General features: G+C 37.4%; 1 protein-coding gene across 1 annotated transcript; it reads left to right on the forward strand.

The window, feature by feature from the left end:
• Positions 1-900: 900 nt before the first annotated feature.
• On the forward strand, positions 901-20,285 carry LOC135712606 (pancreatic lipase-related protein 2-like). Its single transcript, XM_065235557.1, has 3 exons — positions 901-1,034; positions 11,252-12,016; positions 20,177-20,285. Exons 1-3 carry the CDS (start codon positions 901-903, stop codon positions 20,271-20,273), a joined length of 996 nt encoding a protein of 331 aa, XP_065091629.1. The 3' UTR covers positions 20,274-20,285.
• The last annotated feature ends 463 nt before the right edge of the window (positions 20,286-20,748 follow it).

The following is a 20,748-nucleotide window of genomic DNA, read 5'->3' on the forward strand; positions in this document are numbered from 1 at the left end:
CCCGATTGCGGATACTACTTTGTTTCAGTTGAGTCTAGGTTTGCGCTATAGTAATTAGTCGTCGTGTCAAGTTCAAAGCCCGGATCTAATTCGTTGTGGCCAATTTGTTCTCGGTGCGTTCGCGGGGCTTTTGAACGATAGTGACTTCTTATAACGGTAATTATCTTGTACCCGTCAACAAGCGCCAGATTACCCGATGACGATGACGAATTTTATCATGTAAGCCGTTTAAACAACCAAGATCACCGCAACCGGTACTCTTTCGCAGGAGAAGGAAGGGCTTCGCCAAATTATCGCCAGTATTTACAAAATGCGCCTCATTTGCATAAAATTCTAATTAAAGCCCTGCAGCATACATCGCGGGCAATCCACCTAGCAGAATTGAGTGCATTTGATTTTATTTCAGCCATTAATTACAGTTTATGTCCACCTGCTACTGAAATTCGCAAAATTGATTAACGGTGCAGCACCATTACCAGTGTCCCCACAATTTATGTCCAGCAGAAAAAAAGAAGCTTTGGTACTTGATCCTCATTAGTGCATTTACTGACTAACTACGCATGTTCGATACACGCCTTTCGGCCTTTGCGCCAAAGTTGATAAGAAAATGAATTATTGCTTGTTTGGGGGTGCGATGTGATAGCGCCACACGAAGGGACAAGAAGAGTTCTCACTGTTTTTTTTCGCAACAGTCACTATAAAAGACCACTTCAAGGTGGAATGTGGTTTTCAGAATGTTCTAACTACTTTTCTTGCTGAGTTGTTTAACAGTTGCATGTGCTGGATTTTTGTGAAATCAAGTTGTTTTAAATGAAAATGAAGTGTTTTGTGAAAATGAAATCTGAAAAAATAGTGACGAACTGATTCTAACCAGGATTGTATGTGCGGAGAATTTTAACAATGATTAAATACTGGATTTTCGGTGTATTGCTTGGATTACTAACGCTTAGTGCTGCCGACTGGAATTTCTTCAAATGTTTTGAAACGGAAAAAAGGTGTCCCAACGAAAATGTTACATTTTGGCTGTATACCAGGTGTGTTGATAAGGTGCTACTTGTAATGAATTTAAGTGAAGGATTTGATATAAGTTAAGCATAATCGTGATGGTAATCATGAGAAGAATCAGTGATGGAGCTTAGAAATGAGAAGGATAGTCCAACTCAATATCGACAATATTTTTTATTTCACCTGAAATTTTTCGGAAACTTTCCAAACTGACAAAAAATGCCATTTTGCATTTCAGATCACTATTTTTAATTGAGTCTTAATTTGAAAACTGCTAATCGAAAAATGTATGTCCAATCGGTTTAGTAGCTTCAACAATATTCTAGGGAACATCTGAAACTATTTGAAAAAAAAATACACTCTAGAAACAAATTACCTATTTAAAAAAAACTTTTTTTTTATGTTTTAAGAGCCAATGAATTATTTTAGAAAAAAACTCAAGATTTTGAAAAATCATTAAAAACTTGATTCAATTTTTTTTTACTTGATTTGGTACACCAAATTTACATTAAAAAAATGTTTGCATAAAAATTGCTAAGTCACACCGTTTTCAAGATGTAACGGTTTGAACGTAGATTTTTTTATATATTGGTAATTTTCGGCCATTTTTGCGGTTCTCCAGTTCCAACAAAATTTTTGTCCGAAAGGTTGGGAAATTCACATTAGAAAATCTCTTGTCAGCTTATCAATGTGATTAATGTCTTCTTAAATATAAAATAAAACTATCCCAAATAACAATTCAAGCTGAATTGTAAGAACAGAAGCTGATTATTGGTTGATTTAAGGTGTACGAAGCTGATTTACCCCAGGGTGAATATATAGTTGATTAGAAGTGCATAAAACAAATTGTATCCCCATAACTCAACCTCAGTAAGTTAGACTGAACAAGACTTATTTAAGCTTAGCACTACTTCACAAACCAGCCCTGTGCTACAAATATTTTAATAGCCTGATAGAAGAATATTAATTTATTGCACAATATTGTTAATTTTCGTCATGTCACTCAATCAGCCGAAAGCTTAGCAGCAATATAAATTATAAGCTTTTCAAGGCATTAAACAACAGTCTTTTCCAACCCTTGTTCAGCTTTTATTTCAAAAATTAAATGCAAGACCGCTTCTTATCTTACATTTTTTGTGGGACTGCTTTACCTTGATGCTGACTAATTAAATTTTATTATTTATTTTGTTTTTATGTGTCTAAAATTTACCTTTACAATTTTGGAACTCAAACCGGCAGTCGCTGATTCACTGGCGTTAACTATACCCACTGGACCATATAAGCATATTTGTGGCAAAAGGTGTGATCATTAACTTGAATCACGTTAAATTTAAGTTGAATTATAGCAACCGGAAGAGCGTTGTACAGCAATGCAGCATTGTTAACAACAAATTGTGGCAGTAAAACATTCCTTTCGTTTTCAATGGCACTAAATCCAATATGGACACAAGTGCGCGCTGTATTTCGATGCTTTTTTCTGCTATTATTGAATTATATTTTTGAAATGCGGTATGAAAATTAAGTGCAATATAAAGTGATGAACAAACAAAACACAGGAATACAAATGTTAATATATCCGACGTGGTCGCAGTCCACTTCTACCTGGAGCTATCCTTAAAAATCTCCTCTTCATTGTCTCTACTGCTGGCGCTGCTTGGTGATTTTAGAATAATTAAAATGTCGGAAATGCAACAAGTGACATGACGACAATTAACAATATTGTGCAATAAATTCATATTATTCTATCAGGCTATCAAAATATTTGTAGCGCATTGCTGGTTTGTGGAGTAGTGCTGAGCATGAGCATGAGCATCAGCATGATTGACCGCCCACAGTTGCTACTCTGTTATTGCCAGACCGGCTGTAATTATACAGAGAACCAATAGACGATGCTTGGGACTAGCAATCATCCTCAATGTGTAAAAACTGGTGATCTCAAACTAGGCAATACCAGCGCCGGCCGCGCCCGAACACAGGTCAAGAAAGGAAGGGGTAGGAATGTGTTGACGTGACACTCGCTTTGATGGAAGCCGAGAACACCTCTGAACTTCCACGATGAATCACTGGGATATTGGGTAATAGGATTGGGTTTGCAGCAGGGTTCGTTTTGGTAAACGATAAGCTGAATTGATGTCCTAACAATCATATAACGCGAAGGAGCTTGGGATTGAACCCACGGTCTTCTGCTCAGTAAGCAAAAACGTTTTCCACTAGGCAGACGAGCTCCTTTTTAATCATCGAGTTGCTGTTATTACCATGCAGTCATGTAAAAAAACGATTGACGAATCTTGAATGTGGATGGGCTTGAGATTAGACTCACGATGTTCTGCTCAGTAAGCAAAACCGGTTGTGCTAAGGCCACCGAGCCCCTCATATCACATTATAGCGTTACTCAAGTTTTTATGACTATTCAGACAACGAAAAGTTTTACAAAATACACAAACAAGCGATCTAACCATGTATTTTTAATATGAAAGGATCTGGGACCGCGTTTTTCTGCTCAGTAAACAAGCCACTGCAACCGACGATCTTTGAAATCTTTAAACTAAAAGCTACGAAAGAGGCCTTCATTAAGATTCATTTTTACGCGACGTTAAATGTTTCGATTTTCTCTTTACGCATGGTTCAGGTAATCATAACAAGCTATGACCGACGTGACGATTGTTTAAGACCTGGTTGAACAAGCTATTCAAATGAAATTACGTTCTCGACTTTTACTTGGCATGTAATGAACAACTGAAATACGCGATAATTCATATTTTCAGCGGTTGGTGGTCAATTTTAAATATACTAACGGTACTGCCTACGACTACGACGGCGCCTACGACAACGACAACAGCGAATTTGTAACTCACCATTTGTCTACACACTACGAAAAAGACATGTAAATTTCAATGCCCTAAGACCGACACATGCAAGCGGCCCTTTTGACATAAAAATCAGTTGAAAAGGACGAGAAAATCACTTCAATCAAACGCACTTTTCGTCGAGTTGCATACGTTTCAGTTTCAGGACACTTAATTTTACATGCTATGTTTGTTTACGTTCCATGATTTACGTCAAAGCTGAATTACGTTTCGTGTAAAAATAATAATTTCTAAGTGTGTAGGATAAACACCTTTGCCCGGCACCTCCACTGGTTCTTCATGTCCGCTATCTGTCACTGTTTGCAAAATATATAATAGCAATTACCTTCCAATACCAATACTTCCTGTATTGCCATGGTCATCTGGGAGGAGGGTCGCATCTGGTGCTTTCCTCAGGAACCATTCACGGCCACCAGCTACTGCCCGTCCAGTCTTGGGCGTATCCAGTGAGGCATCCTTCAGATTACTTACAATCTCCGACACTCAATGCAAATCGCAGGCACACTTACGCTAGTTACAAAAAAAAAACACACCCGTGCAAAGAAACGGATCAAATAAACGTCACTCTCGCGAAAGCACACCCGTCATCGTCGATCGGCAAAAAAAAAAAGGAATCGGTGGGCAATTTTGTGATACGGCTTTCCAAAATCAACCGGGAATGCATGAATTTCACCACACCCAACTACGAAACACGTTCAGAAGCACTTTTGGTACACTTTCGTTCGAAAACACTTATTTTTTTTCAAAATAGTTGCGAGTGAACCAACATCATCACCGCGTAAATAAACTAAAATTAAAATTATCGCTCGCGATGCCACAAATTTCTGGACCGGGAGAAACAAGCAAACAACGCAGATAGCGTCAAATCTTCTGTTGCTTGCAAACATGATGAATCATGTTTTTCATTGCTGGTTTGTGGAGTAGTGCTAAGCTTAAATAAGTCTTTCAGTCTTACAGGGATTGAATTATGGGGATACAATCCGCTTTATGCACTTTTAATCAACTATATATTCAGCTTGGTGATAATCAGCTTCGTACACATTAAATCAACCAATAATCAGCTTCTGTTCTTACAATTCAGCTTGAATTTTTACTTGAGTAGAACTGAATTAAAATCGTTGAAAGAACACGTGCTAAGCATCAACTTGTTACCTGGGATGCGATCTATTTGCTTTGTACCAAGCTACCGTGTCTTTCAAGTAGTGCATTGACATCAAATCAGATCAAAATAGTACTGGGACATCATGTTGACGGATCATGGGCCGTAGACGACGATTCAAACACTCCCGAACGCAAATTTAAGTGTTCATCGTCTCCTCCGTCGCAAATGGCTTGCCACACTGACATATCGCTTGCAAAACCATGGCATTCTTACCAAATTTTTCTGTAAAAATTGACTTATCGGTCAATCGTCAATTTCCTGACCATCGCGAACTGTGCAGCATTGGTCTCCCGGAAGCGTTTTGTAGTCAAATTGACGTATGTTTCATCGTTCATAATAACGGTTCCGGGTCATTTGACCGAATGTCGTTGGGCCGAATGCCATTTGGCCTAATAAGTCGTTTGGCCGAATGCTGTTTGGCCGAAACTGAACAACAAAACTGCTCATGGAACTGCAGAGAAGGAAAAATCTCCTATTTTTATTAAATTTTGATTTGTATTAATTTATTGCCAAACTGCGTTTACTGTGCAAAAAATAACTAGAACAACAAATTTCCAAAGAAGTGGTCATAACTTTTAATTAATTTTTTTAACAAGCTGCGATTACTGTGCCAACAATTATAAGATCATCAAAACTCCATAGAACTGCTCATGAATATAAGAAAAATAAATTCATCGACAGTATTAAACAATATGCAATTTCACCAAAAATCCCATATTTATAATGTCAAAAAATCATAATTGTGGAAAGTAAAAAAAAGTCCACATAGCTGCCATTTAGGTTCTAGTAGTGTTCAAAAATTGGAAATCTCTTTTCAAGTTTTCGGCCAAATGGCCGGACACCAAATAAACACATATTAGCTATGTTTTGCAAAGTTGGTTTATTCAACCTCCTCTCCTAGGCTAAATACCTTGGACTTAAAGCTACCCTTCAAATCCTGTGCAACACTTCCGCCATCTTCCTTCTTTTTCCAAATCCTTGTCGCTTTTGAAGACCTTCCCTGTTTTCCGGAGCTTGCACTTCATAATCGCCCAGAATTTTTCTATTGGGCGAAGTTCTGGCGAATTTGCCCCTTCGGCATAAAAACAACATAGTTGGCTTCATACCACTCCATCACCGGTTTCGCGTAATGGCACGATGCCAGATCCGGCCAAAACAGAGTGTCATCTTCGAGGGATCGGAGGAAGGACAGCAGGCGCTTCTGGAGGCATTCTTTTCTTTATATATTTGACTGTTGATGGTGCCGGTCATTATGAACGGCTTGCTTGGCCACCCACAGATCGCCTGCCACACTAAGTACTTCTTGGCAAATTTGTCAACATTCTTCTTCCGGAACTTCTCCGGAACATCCAGGCGGAACTTGCCGACGAAAAACTCCAGGCCGGGGATCTGCTTGGCGTTCGCTTTCATGTACGTCTCGTCGTTCATTACGATGCATTTCAGCTGCAACCACTCGCGGTACAGCTTCCTGGCACGGTATTTGGTCACCGTATTCTATTTATCGGTTCGGTAAGGTGCCTTCCTTCGCAAGTAACAATTCAGTAACCATTTGGCATCCACTCTGATTTAAAATAGTTTTATATCGGCAATGAACAATCCATTTGGTTTAAATACAACATTTCAAAGTATAAAACATTCCTGCTTAGTAATTCAGCTTTTTGCTATTTTAAAAACCTTTTATAGTCTGGCAAGAAAGTAAAAAACGCGTTGCTTTAAAAATAAATTTAATACAGTTCTCAATCCCTCCTTAAAACTGTTCTATAATTCAAGCATAAACGTCATTAGCAATGAATAATTAATGTCTTGATCAGTCTTGTAAGTGGTCACCGTAGTCGACATATTTTCTGTAATCATCGACTGCCTTTGCTTCCGACACTTCCAAAACAAGCTATCAAATTACAGTACCAAACTAAAATGTCATATGACAGCTCTGTCATACGACACTGTTGCCGAAGACCGTCATGAATGTATGTATTTTAGTTTTTCTCATAATAAGAGCTGCTGATGGTGGGCTTGAGTCAATTCTGAAAGTATCAAGCAACGATGTCCTAGTAATAAAATTTTTGATCAGAAATGGTTTAATTTACACCTAATTGAGGAATTAGAACGAAATCACACATTGATATATGATAGTTATTATGAAAATTTTCTTTTTGCTCGAATGTTGTTCTACCGTTTGTGTTGTGTAAGAGAGACGACGGTAGAGCATGAGAGTACGAATAAAAACAGACTGTCGCGCATGACAACGAAGCGACCCAGACAACCAGAAGTCGAATAATAATGTACAGACAGTATCGTAAATTGCTACAGTTTAAGTAAAAATCGCATATTAGAATGGCATACCTCGCATTATGTTTAAGTTAAATCGTATAGAATGCAAATTTCCAACTTATATGCGATGACTCATTTTTCCGTCGTACTGTATCACAAATTTAATCGGATTACATCGTAAGACTTTTCAAAATGGATTTGTTATTACGGATCAAATCGCATATGATGTTAAATCAACTCGTTTAAAATTAAACGAAAATATGCACGTATATGGCCTAAACTTTTGTACGTATAAGCCATTTCTTTGCATTCTATACGACTTGTTTGTTTGTATATATGTTTGTATATCACGAAAACAACTTTAAATATACGTGCATTCTGGTTGTCTGGGGAGTGTCGTAAAAAACGTCACCAGTTTCAACCCCTGGTCTTGATATAATACTTTAAAAAATAAATAATTATAAAAGCAACCATAAATCCATTAGGTTTTGCATTAGAACAAAAAGCATTTATTGTTGATTTTTAGGCTTTTTAAAGTGCATCATAAACTCCTCTGTTTACAAAATGAACTTAAATGATGGTTTATCATAGTTAATAAAAGCCAAATTTATGACAAGGAAATCTCGAAGGATAGACGAAGAAGGATGAAAATTTCAAGTCGATTTCATCAAAATTTACTTCTTTAGAAGAACCAGCACTCCATCAACCACTGACCATCTGGCGGAGAAGAGCAAACTGAGCGGGGCCCTCAAATTCATAAAACATTGTCGAAAGTTTAAAAAAACATACCAGCCTTCTCGAGATCTTGCGAAAAGATGACAACCGACAGCAAACCACTGAAACTGTTAGCTAGCATAGATTAACTGGTTTCCGATCCATAGCAGCGATTTTATTCGGCGAAAGAATCAACTCTTCGAAAATTTCATTCAAGCGTACATCCCTGCATCGTTGGATGGTACACTTCTGTAACCATCCGGAAGAAGGGGATCTTTTTTGGAAACGTTTGCGCTTCCAGTTGTTCGAAATGCAAAATGTTGCAAAACATTATCGCAAACTATCTGAGTAATTGCTCACAATCGATCGGGAGAAAACTGCCTGGAAGCTGGATCCCATAGCGCAACTATCGAAAGATAAACAAACTTTGACGTTTAACTTTTTGCAGGCAACTTTACCTCAATAAATGCTACCATGAATCTGAAAGGGTTAGGATCAAGCAAAATAGCTTTAGGTAAATACAATTCAGCCTGCAAGTTTTCTTCATAAAAGCCATTTAAAACTTTATGAATTTGTTAGGGATTTCTTGAAACCAAAACAAATTTTTTAACAACCCAACTAACATTTACAGCTTTATAAGCAATTTTTTCAGCATTTTGCTTTAAAGTAGCAGATACAGTTACAAGCAGAATCTAGCAAAATAGTTTTGGAAAACGTTTACTCAACTTTTTCTCAACCATTATTCAATTTGTCAGTCGCACTGAATAACAGCAGCCAATAATCGCTAATGTCACTTCTATGCAAATATTAATCAACTTTCAAATTGTAGCTGCAAAACAAAGCTAATAAATAGAATATATTACTCATTCTACATGGCTTCTACACAACCAACCACTCTTACTGAATAACATAAACATCAAAATTGCTTTTTCAACAACTAAACAACCTGTACTCAGCTAATAAACTGTGTTAGCGCTACTTTGGAAGTATTTTTACAGTCAACTAGCTTTATTTTCAGACGTTTGCAGTTTTACAGCTTTTATTCTGCTCTTTTACAAAGCTGAATAAACAAGTCGAGAAAGTGATTCATGGGCACTATTATAAAGCCACTACTCAGCGATCTTGTTGTAGCAGGTCATGTGGATTTGTTTACGTCATTTAAAACTGTTGATGTATCGAAGATGGCAGTGTCAAGGTTTGTCAATGCGGTCGTCTTGATTTCGAATCCAGGTTCCGGTGCAGGGTAAGAGTTTGGTGCCTTTAACTGATTTCGAGTAATTTGATTCGCAGCTAAATCAAATCAATAAATTCCTAATTCCTCCATTAAATACAGCAAACAATATCTAACACGGCTTCAAGATAAAGCTGGGTAGTGATTATTGGATAGTCGGGAAGAGTTTGAATAAACGCCTTTCAAGTTCACACACAACTAAACAGCACAATAACAGCTCTGTATAGAAGCGTAAATTAATATGCAATAAAAGCTTGTCACAATCGTCCCAAAAGCCATAAGTAACTGTCTAAGTTTGCCAGATTTGCTTGTATAGAGGTTAAGTGAAGGTTACCTCATATCGTATAGCATTTGAATACAGCTTGAGGCTGTATAAATGAAATGAGGAAAGCTTTTACAATGTGAAAATTGTTAGTTGGGAAATGACCCATGGAAATTAACTTTCGTGCCATCACCATGTTACAACTAGTTTGCTTGTTTTTTACAATCTTCGATTTTCAACCTATATTTCCTTGGATATAACTATATTTTGGTAAATTTAGCAACGAGCAAACATTTAAATGTAAAAATCATAAAAAAATCTCGGCCAAGCTGAAGATTTTTTTTTTTTTTTCAATGGTAAATAATTAGTCAAATCGACGTTTTACGAGGGTGGACTTAATTATTTCGATGTTTTCACGTACATTTCACATAAAATTTATTATGGCACTAGTTTTAGGCCACTTAATGAGAACTATTGTAATAAATTTGGATATTCAACAAGACTTTTATACCATCAGTTTCTATTTTAATTATTTTGATAAGATCGGATTCATAAATCCTTTTCTATCTTGATTGACGCTTTCCTAGTGGATTCAGCTTGCGGCTAGGGGAAATGGCTCGGAAAGGGTTTTTATTGTTGCTAAATAGCTTGTATTGTAGCTTTCAAATGGTTCTCAATGCGTTCGTCATACAACCTTTTGCAGTAAATCAATCTTGACGAGCTTCGAGAATACAACCTTCAGAACCTTCTCCAGGGTGGGCCAACTAGACATATTCTAGTCTTAATGAAGTTTTGGTAGATGTATTAATGACAAAATAGCCTTTTATGAATGTTGTTTTATAGTTGCTTTGTAGTATTCCATTAAACTTTAAATGTTACTTGGATTACCTTGAGCATGAGCATGAGCATGATTGACCCTCCACGGTTGCTACTATGTTATTGCCAGATCAGCTGTAATTACACAGAGAACCAATAGACGATACTTGGGACTAGCAATCATCCGCAATGTGTAAAAACTGGTGATCTCAAATTAGGCAATTCCAGCCTAATTTATTCAAACTCGAACTCCACTGTGGTGCCCTTTACACAAGAATCGGTTAAGCGTCTTCCTTACCTTAAAGCCATGAAGTCCGGCCCGCTTCATTGTCTGCTGGACGAACCAGATGGAAGAATTGACCTTCTTTGCCACGTCCCGAAATCGAAAGGTTCGGATTGCGCTTGAAGTAATCCCTCACCTTCCTTGCGTTCACGGGGTCGGTCGTCTTCGCTTTTTTACACTGCCAGCTCGCCGCTGGGTCGTCTTGCTTCTAAGTCATCTCGATAACCACTTGACCGATTGTAACGAGATAGTGTCCCTTATACTGAGCCCATACATGAATTTCGCAGGACAGAATGTATTGAAAAGTTACCACTAGCAACCAAAAATATCAAATTGTATTATCCAGATGATGCATTGTTCTAAGAAAAATTTAAGAATAAGAGATTATTATCGATGGGCTCAATCTTTAGATTGATATGCCAACATAAGAGCTATTTCCCTTTGTGCTAAAAATCACTGTCATAAAGCATAACAAAAATGAATAAATATGAAAATAAATATTAAATTGGTACATGTATTCATCAATTATACACGAAATAAGTTAATTTAAGTCTATGATATGACTGCTACCTAAATCTACAAATAAGAAAAAAACAACTTACCCAATGACTAATTTCTTTCCTCCGCCACCATCCCGCAGAGAGACCCAAGACAACCCAACCCAGCTGAGCATGTTCCAACCGGAAGCGATAAAGCAAGCCCCCTTCGTTCTGGACCGCCCGCTGATTGTCCTAATTCACGGCTACACAGGTCACCGCGATTACGCACCGAACACCTCAATCCGACCGGCCTACCTGGCGAACGATGAGTTCAACATCATATCACTGGACTACAATCCACTGGTGCTCGAACCGTGCTACTATCAAGGTGTGCGGAACCTTCCAACGGTGGCAAACTGTACCGCGCAGCTGTTGGATTACATGATCGGCGAAGGGATGTTTACGCTAGATGACATTCACGTGGTGGGATTCAGCCTGGGAGGTCAGACGTCCGGCATGATCGCCAATTACATCAAATCAGGGAAGTTGAAACGCATAACCGGCTTGGATCCGGCCAAACCACTCTTCATCACCGCGCCCAACGAGTACAAGCTGGATCAGTCAGATGCGGAATTTGTGCAGGTGATTCACACGGACGTGTTTGCGAGGGGAATTTTGCATCCCAGCGGGCACACGGATTTCTACGTGAACGGAGGAGTGGAACAGCCGGGCTGCCATGCACAGTCTATTATGACCACCGGAGAGTGCAACCACAATCGAGCGCCGCAGTATTACGCGGAATCGATCGCCACGGAAGTCGGATTCTACGGGTATAGGTGCGCCCATTGGTACCTCTATATGCTGGGTCTGTGCAACGCCAACGATGAAACCATGATTGCCCTAATGGGAGCACACACGCCAGCCACGTAAGTATACATGATGATCGGGTGAGTGCGGTTCTTTGTTTTTCTTTTTATTGGATGCAGTCAGTCACATTTGCAGCTCCTGAGGTGGTGTGCTCTGATGTAGCTAGGGGAGAACTGTACAGAACGCACCCCTGGGGCAGAACGCACGAATCAGATTTTTTTTTTAATTCATTTTTGGCAACGAAATTTAGGAATTAGCAGGGAAAATTTCATGTTGATACTCAGAAGTGCTCGACAGAAGCCTGCAATAGTTATGACACATTAATTGCAAACGCAAATGACACATTCCACCAGGATGTATTCACGTTTCTACCCGGATTTTTTAATAGTTTTTGTACTGTAACTGAAAAAAAAAATGAAAAGTATTCCTCAAATATTATTGCAGATTTGGAAAGTGTGATACATTGCCAATTAGAATTGATTATGATTTAAGTTGCTCAAAATAATTTGATGAGCGACTTTGTTACGTGACGTTACTACGTTTTGCACTTCTTAACTACACTACTCAACAACTACTCACCAACACGTTTTGAGCTACTCATATCAGTAACTCTTGATTAATTTTCAAATCTGCAATAATTGTTAAAGGCTAATTTTATTTATTTTTTCAGTCACAGAACAAAAACAGTAAATTAAAACCATTGTAGAGTTACGTATAATGTGTCAAATGAAAGACAACTGGTACGGATGATCCCACTTGTGCGTTTTGTACAGATCTCTCCAATTGCTGTTGCAAGCACCACGGTGGAGTCACAGATGATGCACGCGCAGTTACTATGTCGGCATTGCTTGAATTGCTGTCCACTTATCTGGGTTATTTGGAAAAGCAGACTTGAGATGTTTGAAATCGTTGTATCGTGTTTGGTCTCCTTTGAATTTGAGAATTTTTAAAGAAATTGTAGTTTTACCTTTTTTTTCGTACAAGTAGGAGTAACCTACAGTGGGCTAAAATATCTCGTTAAAAACATTTAATTTCAGAGATATGATTAAAACAGCTAAGTTTATGTCTAACGTTTACAAGAAAGCATTACGCCGCGGATGCACTTGTGTGACTAACTATGAGCATGAGCATGCGCCACTTGCGTTAAAATCAAAAGCCTTGTAAAATATTTACGTATTTGAAAAAAAAATCATTCATCAGTTCATCAGTTCACAGATAAAAATTCGGAATTTTAATAGTGATGTAAACATTCATTCACGTAAACTTATATTTCATTTCACGCAACCGAGTAACTTGCAAACAATATTGTTTACAACAATAGGCTTTTGTATACAATATTTGCTACATTGCATGAAATGTCTCAGAACTTTACATGCTATATAATGTAACTTTATATGATATGTGACGCTCAATTTAAGTGCATCATACTGAACAGAAATTTACACTACTTTTTTGACCTGTGTTGGTCGTATTTTATACGATTTTTACGTGGTACATATCAGAGAACTTCAGAACAGTTCCATTAATTTACGAAAAACTGCAGGAACTTTTAGATATTCTGATATATTCAGGAATATTCAAATCTCTTTAAAGCAATCTAGTCAACTTCAGGGAGCTTCGAATACTTCAGAGATGTTCCAAGAACATCCCAATTTTTTCTAAGACTTATTTTAAGGAACTTTCTACGTTTTTCGATAGAATTTAGCTATAATAGTACAGAAACAGATTTCGCATTTTTATCTGTTTCTTTACTATTGTTTTTAATTTAATAATTAATAATAAAAGTCAAGACCTTTATTTTAAAAGTAAAAAAAGACATTTCATTTGAGATTCTGTTCAAATATATGTATTAAAATTCTTCGTAGAGACCAAACACACAATACGATATTAAAAATATCATATACATACACACAATAAATCTTCAAATCAAGATACTCTATAATATGGATATTTTCAGAACGGAACGATCTGTAGATGCTGAAAACCGAATTCATCGTGGTGGTTCTCGGTTTAAAAAAAAACTATCATATACCCTACAATATGGATATTTTCAGAACCGGCGTAATATGTCGAAAAACTATGTCCCATACATTTTTTTTTAATCAACGATGGTGGCCATTGATTTAAGAAATACTGTAAAATGCTCTACAATATGGATATTTTTGGAACGAAAACGACGAATCGGATTTCCAAAATGTTGTATTCCAAAAATGATTATCCATCTATTGTAGGGTATTTGATAGTTTTATAAACAAGGGGCTGCCATCGTAGATTTCAAAAATTAATCGGAAATCGATTTGGGGCCTCTACCCATTCCAACAACTTTTCTGTTTATCTGTAACTGGAAGCCGCTATCTTGGAATTTAATATCGCATTGGAATTTAATATGGCCCGGAGCAGGTTCTTAGCGCTCCGGAGAAAATGGACAATTTCGAGCATGACTGGATCCATGTTAATATGGATGTCATACTTTAAGATTTTACATGCCAACACCAGTAGCAGTTTCATCAGGTAAGTAACTCGCCATAGCTGCCTTGTAGCAGGTTCTGGATGCCTTGGGAGAAGTGGCCAATTTGGAATATGACCGAAACCATATCAATATGGCTGTCAAACTTCAATATTTTGCATGCCAATGCCAATGAAGGTATGTATTTTCATGTCCACAGCACACCATGGCTACCCTCAAGCAGGTTCTAGATGCCTTTGTTCCCAAAGGTTGCCAATTTGAGACATGGCCGGAACCATATTAATATGGGAACCAAACTTCAAGATTGTGCAAACCATTGCCAATGGTTGATTTTCCATGTCCACAGCTTGTCATGGTAACCTTAAAGCAGGTTCTGGATGCTCCGGGGAATGTGGCCAAGATTTTGCGAACCAATGTCAATGGTACATTTTTCGTCTCCCCAGCTTACCCCAATTACTCTGGAGCAGTTTCTGCGTACCCCGGGGGAAGTGGAGAATTTATTCATCCAGAACCTGCTCCAAGGTAACCGGGGCAAGCTGTGGACATGGAAAATCAACCATTGGCAATGGTTTGCACAATCTTGAAGTTTGGTTTACCGAAACCGATTTCAAGGAAATGGCTAGATCTCGTTTGATTCTCAACAGATCTTGAATCTGTGGCTAACATTGAAATCAAAATTGATTCTAGTATCAGGAAAAATTTTGAATGAAAATAAATTTTTATACAAGAAAAATATACAAGCGATGAAAAAATCAGTTTTTGACATACTCTTCAAATTCCCCGGGGAATGCATCTGGCTACATTAAAATTGGTTTATTTTTCGAAAATACAAAACAATTTTCCCCGATAATTTTGCCTATCACCTGTCTCACTTTGTGAGATCGAATCGGATAAGGAAGTTTAAAGATTTCAAACACTTCAGGGCAGTTTCATGTACTAGATGAAAATCAACTAATATCGCTACACTGCATTTTACGAATTTTACGCGAAATTCAAGACACTCAATAAAACTTCAAGTAGGTTTAAAGATCTTTTGGAAAGATCAGAGAGCTTCGGGAATGTTCTGAGAACTTCATAGCAGTTCCATGAAAATACGAATAATTGTGGGGATTTTATGGAAGCTAATTTAAGTTAGATTTCGAGTACTTCTTGGCCAACTTTTGTTTTTAATTGCATTTTCGGTATTTTAATCACTGCAACCGTTACTTTGATGTATTGTAATATTCCGGTACAATAAAATACCTTTTAAAAAAAAGCAAGTATTTCAAGAACAAAGTCCATGAAACTTCTAAGAAGTTTGGAAGTCCGGGAAATTCGAAAAATATTGAAAGCATTCCATAAGTATGGAATGGTTTAACATCTGAATTAATTGACATATCATGAATTCTGAGATCCGTACAAAATTTCTGAGAATTTCATGAAAAATCCAATGATTTAAAAAATCCGCAAACATCAGGTTAGATCCGAGAACTTAAAGAACCTTTAGAACTTCGGGAAGTTTTAAAATCTTTTAAGGATGGTTGCGATAGATTTCATAGATTTCTGAAAAATTGCGAGAACTTCATTGAAGATCAGAGAGCTCTAGGGTAGGTCAACCTGCCTTCAGCCAAATTGTAGGAACTTAACAGAACGTGTCAAAACTTTAATTGAGTTTAAAGTTCTTAAGGGAAGATACGTGAACTCCGGAACGGTTATGATAACTTAATATCAGTTGCATGAATATCAGAAATTCAAGGAATTTCCTAGAACTTCTGGTTGATTTAGAAAACTTTAGGTCAGTTCCATTAAATTTCGAAATATGAGGAGAAAATTAAAGAAGTTCAAAAAACTAAAGTTGGTCGAAAGAACATCGCGGAAATTAAGAGAACCTAAGCAACAATTCTGAAACTTCCCAGAAGTTCCGAAAAGTTCACGGAAATACAGAAAAGATCGTGAAGATAACATCTCCCAAGTAACAATTTGGGTTTTATGAGGGTTCTGTATACCATGATTTTGACATGTAGAATGCTTAAAAACCACATTAAAACTGGCAATGCTCTTAGGTTACTTTCATTTTCGGGCGAAGAGACGAACCAGTCAAAGATTGAAAATCTCTACAATAGAGCAGTTCCACGCCGAATCGAAAAAAAAAAAATCGATCTTCTTCGATTTTTAGCAAAGCAAGCTTTGCATTATTTTTTTGAATAAATAACTCTTAGTGTGAATGACATCAAAACTAAAAAAATATCATGAAAAATGCAAAAAAATATATGTTTATTATTTTTTTATGTAGAGCCATTTATTTTTACATGCTCAATTAAATATTTACAGAGCCAAGCTATCAGTTGCGTTATACATTATTGATGTATTAAATCTTATTTAGGTTCCCTTCCTTAGGTTCTCTGTCTTAATGTTCTCAGAGCTTCTTTCAATTCTCATGAAGTTCTTCGTACGGTCCTGAATTTAATGGAACTGTGCTGAAAACATTTAAATTTCCCTTACGTTTTCTGAACTTCTATGAAGTTCCCGAAATATTTTTGATGTTTTCTTAAGTTCTCTGTAGTTCTCTGGATATGCCCGTAATTCCCGAAACTTCTAAAGGATGTTCGAAATTTTCTAGAAGTTAAGGGATGGGTCTTGAATCTATTCGAAAAAATCCTTACTGATGTGGACTTTCATTAAGTCTTCCTTAAAACCATTTTCTCAACCTTTCTGAAGTTCTCGTAACTTCCCTAAAATTCTCTGAACATCCCTGAAGTTCTTAAAACTTCTTCCAAGTTCCTGTACCGTTTATTAATTTATTTGATAAGACTCAATCGAATAAACTTTACAACGCCAAGGGGCAAACAAAACTATACAAACAATTGTAAAACTATAGTCAAAAGATGCAACACAATAAACACTATGCTATCCAATAAGCGTCCTTCATCAGAACGGTATCCTCTGTCAGTGGTTTCATTGTATGGCAGTATCACCAACGGGGGGCAGAGTGGTTCCATTGCAGCAAAACGTGGTCATCACTCACACACTCATCACAAAACGGTTGCTTTCCAAAGTCGACGACGCATCGACTGAAAGAACTGGTGATGAAGAACAATGAGGAGGACCACACAATGGTGGCTGCCAAGTAAACAGACGATCGTGTGGCACACATCGAGAGTGGTCTGCTTCTGTCAACAGTCGGTTGAACACTGAACAAAGTTCCTGTAGTTTTGCTGAAGCTAATAGAACCGACTTGATTTTCATGAAACTTTTCTAAACTTCGCAGAATGTTCCAAAAATTTTCAGAACTTCCTTTATTTATTTTTTATGAAACTTCTCTAAAATTTTCTACTTCCTTTCCTCAGAACTCCTTTAAGGTTCTTACATTTTTTGTGAAATTAATGGGACTACCCTAGAGATCTCTAATCTTTCCTGATATTTATAGAACTTCCCTCAAGTTTTTGCTATCCTGATCATGTTCCTGGAAATACCCTCTAATTAATGGAACTGCCCTAAAGATCTAAAAACTTCCTTGAAGTTTTTTTCACTTCCGTGAGTTTTTTGGATGTTCTATGAAGTTACCGAAATTTTTCTTAAGTTTTCTAAATTCCCTTGAAGTTATTTGGACTATCTTTATATTTTTGAACTTATTGAAGGCTTCCGCTATTGTCCGAAAATGAATGGAACTGTTCAAACACTTCTCGAAATTAACCTAAAGTCCTCGGAAACTTTCCTGAAGTTCTCGCATTTTTCCAGATATTCATGGAACTGCCCTGAAATTTTCAGAATTGTTCCAAAGTTTACTGAAAAGTTTATGCATAATTCCTGAAGTTAATAAACACTCCGAATACGATACCTCCGAAAAACGTGTAATGGCAAGTTTGCAATAGCATAACTTAGCCATTTCTTATTGAATTCCAAAAAATTGTGGAACTTCTAGAATCCCTAGGGTCTGTAGATTAGTTTGATTGAAAAAAGATTAAAGATATGGTCATCTACTTTATTGAAAAGCGAAAAGTGTCGATACACGTTTTTTAAAAGGAGTGCTCTAGGATCAGGGGTTTATGGATAGACCACTTTTACGGATGTTCGCATCTTTCGAGGACCGTTCCGTTATCTCCAGGTTCCATATATAGGAACCATGCCTGTATTCTGCCTAATTATGAACATTTACGCCCTTTTTATATAAATTATGGATCTTAAGCCACTTGCAGAACCCATAAACACACCTTAAAAATAAAACGTATAACGTCTCTTTTCGATTTTGAAAAAGTAGACGACCCTATTTTCAATCTTTCTGTAGTTAAAATAATCTACAGAGCCTAGGAATTCTAGAGGTACCACAATTTTTGAAATTCATCAAGAAATGCTTAAGTTTTGTCATTGCAAACTTACTGTTACACGTTTTTCGGAGGCTTCGTAGTCGGTGTAAAGTATTTTAACCACCGTATTCGGAGTGTTAAACTGGCTTGCAGCTCAGTGGTCTTCTTAAAAAAGAATGTTCCAGAATTTATTGGGACTATCGAACATTTGAGGGCATATGCACATAAGGAGTCCAAATAAAATCAAACAATTTGTACCTTCTGGGCGCATCAAATTTTATATAATACTATTCTAATTAATTTTACTAATTCACAAATGGAACAGGCATCGAAAGCTCTCAATTAATAACTGTTGAAGTTCATCGAGAACACAAGGTTGAGAGCACGCAATAAGCTAATACGTTATAAGCATTAAGATTGAAATGCGAGGAAGAAAAAGAAGACGCCTGCAGTGCAATGTTGCTCATATGAGCGCATAGTAAACTGGATGGGCATGCAACAATAATCTGATACATTTTGATGCGTATCTTTACTATAAGTAGGCAAGTTGATTGATATTTTTGCACCCCGTTAATATTATTTAAATAATAAGAATAATAGTGAACGGTTTTCGGGCTGGTGACTCTTAAAGTAGCAATGAGACAGGCCTGATATTAACTCCAGATCATTGAAAATTTATGAGATTTAAAAAAAAAAATATAATGCGATGACACCTCAAAACATTATTTCAAGCACAGCGATCAATCAATACGCAATAATATGTAACTTCCATCTAGCTTCGCCTATGTCTGCACGTAGAAACAACATAAGTAGCCTCATTTGTATGCATCACATTTACTCAGAGCAAGCACTTCCTACTACTCCCTTTTACTTTCGATAAATATCACTGTAGGAGGTTGCAGAAACTTGTTTATGCAATCTAGAAGTGACGTAGACGCGGAAAACCCATTTACTATCGTCCGAAAAGCTTCAGTGCTGTGATGCCGACAGATTCACAGCTGCCCTACTTTTTTTTTCGCATTCATGAGCAGCTCAATCTTAGCCAAGTGCGCGGCATAATCAGTCATTACCGTTTACAATCACTGCTCCTTGGCAGTTATATCGCTTTAACAATCTGCGGCTACCACCCCTATTGTGAACTGTACTGGTTAGTTGACAGACTTTTATTAGTGCTTCGGTTGTATCGTTTGCAAAATTTTTTTCCTCTGCTCTTCGAAGGTTATTATTTCCTTTGAGTGGTGCCTCTCTGGTGACTGGCACTCATTCACTTTTAGCTTAACACTTCTCAGAAAAAAAATGTTACCAAAGATTAATAATGCTGTGATTTATCACTTAATGGCAAAACTCAACGAGGTCGGTGAGCAGAATTGGAAAACAAATGGATTTATTTTTCAGTGTAGACTTGTGTAACATTTTTTACGTTTATGTCATCACCAATTTATCAACTTTCATTCTCCTTTCTATTCCAGAACGCGTGGCCTGTACTTCCTGAATGCCAACATGAATCCACCGTACGCTCAGGGCAAAAACTTTTCCCTTAGAGATGAATTTCCCATGCCAGGGTAAGACGTAGAGCACTATAATTGTAATATGGGATCAATAAAAAAAACCGAGCTAGCCAATTCAAACAACTGCTTGATGCAATGTGCCTTCTTATTGCTTTCACACCTCCCAATGCCATATGACCGCTGACGTGTATTTCCATGAAGGTCCAATGCAATGTCCGTCGAATATGCCAATAAATGAACTCCGAGAGCACAGGAATGAATGACCGAGCACTTTTGTTTTGTGCCGGTTACTTACTAACATACACCGGTTGATTGGCTGGCAGGTGCGTTATGGGAGATTGCATATCGAGCACTGCACGCAGTAAGAGTGACGAACGCAATTTCAGAGCTTCATCCGGCGCGCGGCTTCAGTTGGATCGAATGAACTACGGAGAAACTATGTGAAGGTAAGTCGTTTACCACTGGCTGGTGTGTGGTCAGTCTTAGGTTGTTTTTTTTTTGGGACAGAGAACGACAAACCCGAGAACTACGAG

This window comes from Ochlerotatus camptorhynchus, unplaced genomic scaffold (genome assembly GCF_037179485.1).
Source record: "Ochlerotatus camptorhynchus isolate MF236.1 unplaced genomic scaffold, CSIRO-AGI_Acam_v1.1 ptg000494l, whole genome shotgun sequence".
NCBI classification, from domain to species: domain Eukaryota; kingdom Metazoa; phylum Arthropoda; class Insecta; order Diptera; family Culicidae; genus Ochlerotatus; species Ochlerotatus camptorhynchus.

What these genes read in the sequence shown, in the direction of transcription:
- LOC135712606 (XM_065235557.1), top strand. Translation starts at nt 901, where the DNA reads ATGATTAAATACTGGATTTTCGGTGTATTGCTTGGATTACTAACGCTT. An exon ending in ACATTTTGGCTGTATACCAG is followed by an intron (nt 1,035 to 11,251) that starts GTGTGTTGATAA and finishes ACCATCCCGCAG; the next exon opens with AGAGACCCAAGACAACCCAA. An exon ending in GGAGCACACACGCCAGCCAC is followed by an intron (nt 12,017 to 20,176) that starts GTAAGTATACAT and finishes TTTCTATTCCAG; the next exon opens with AACGCGTGGCCTGTACTTCC.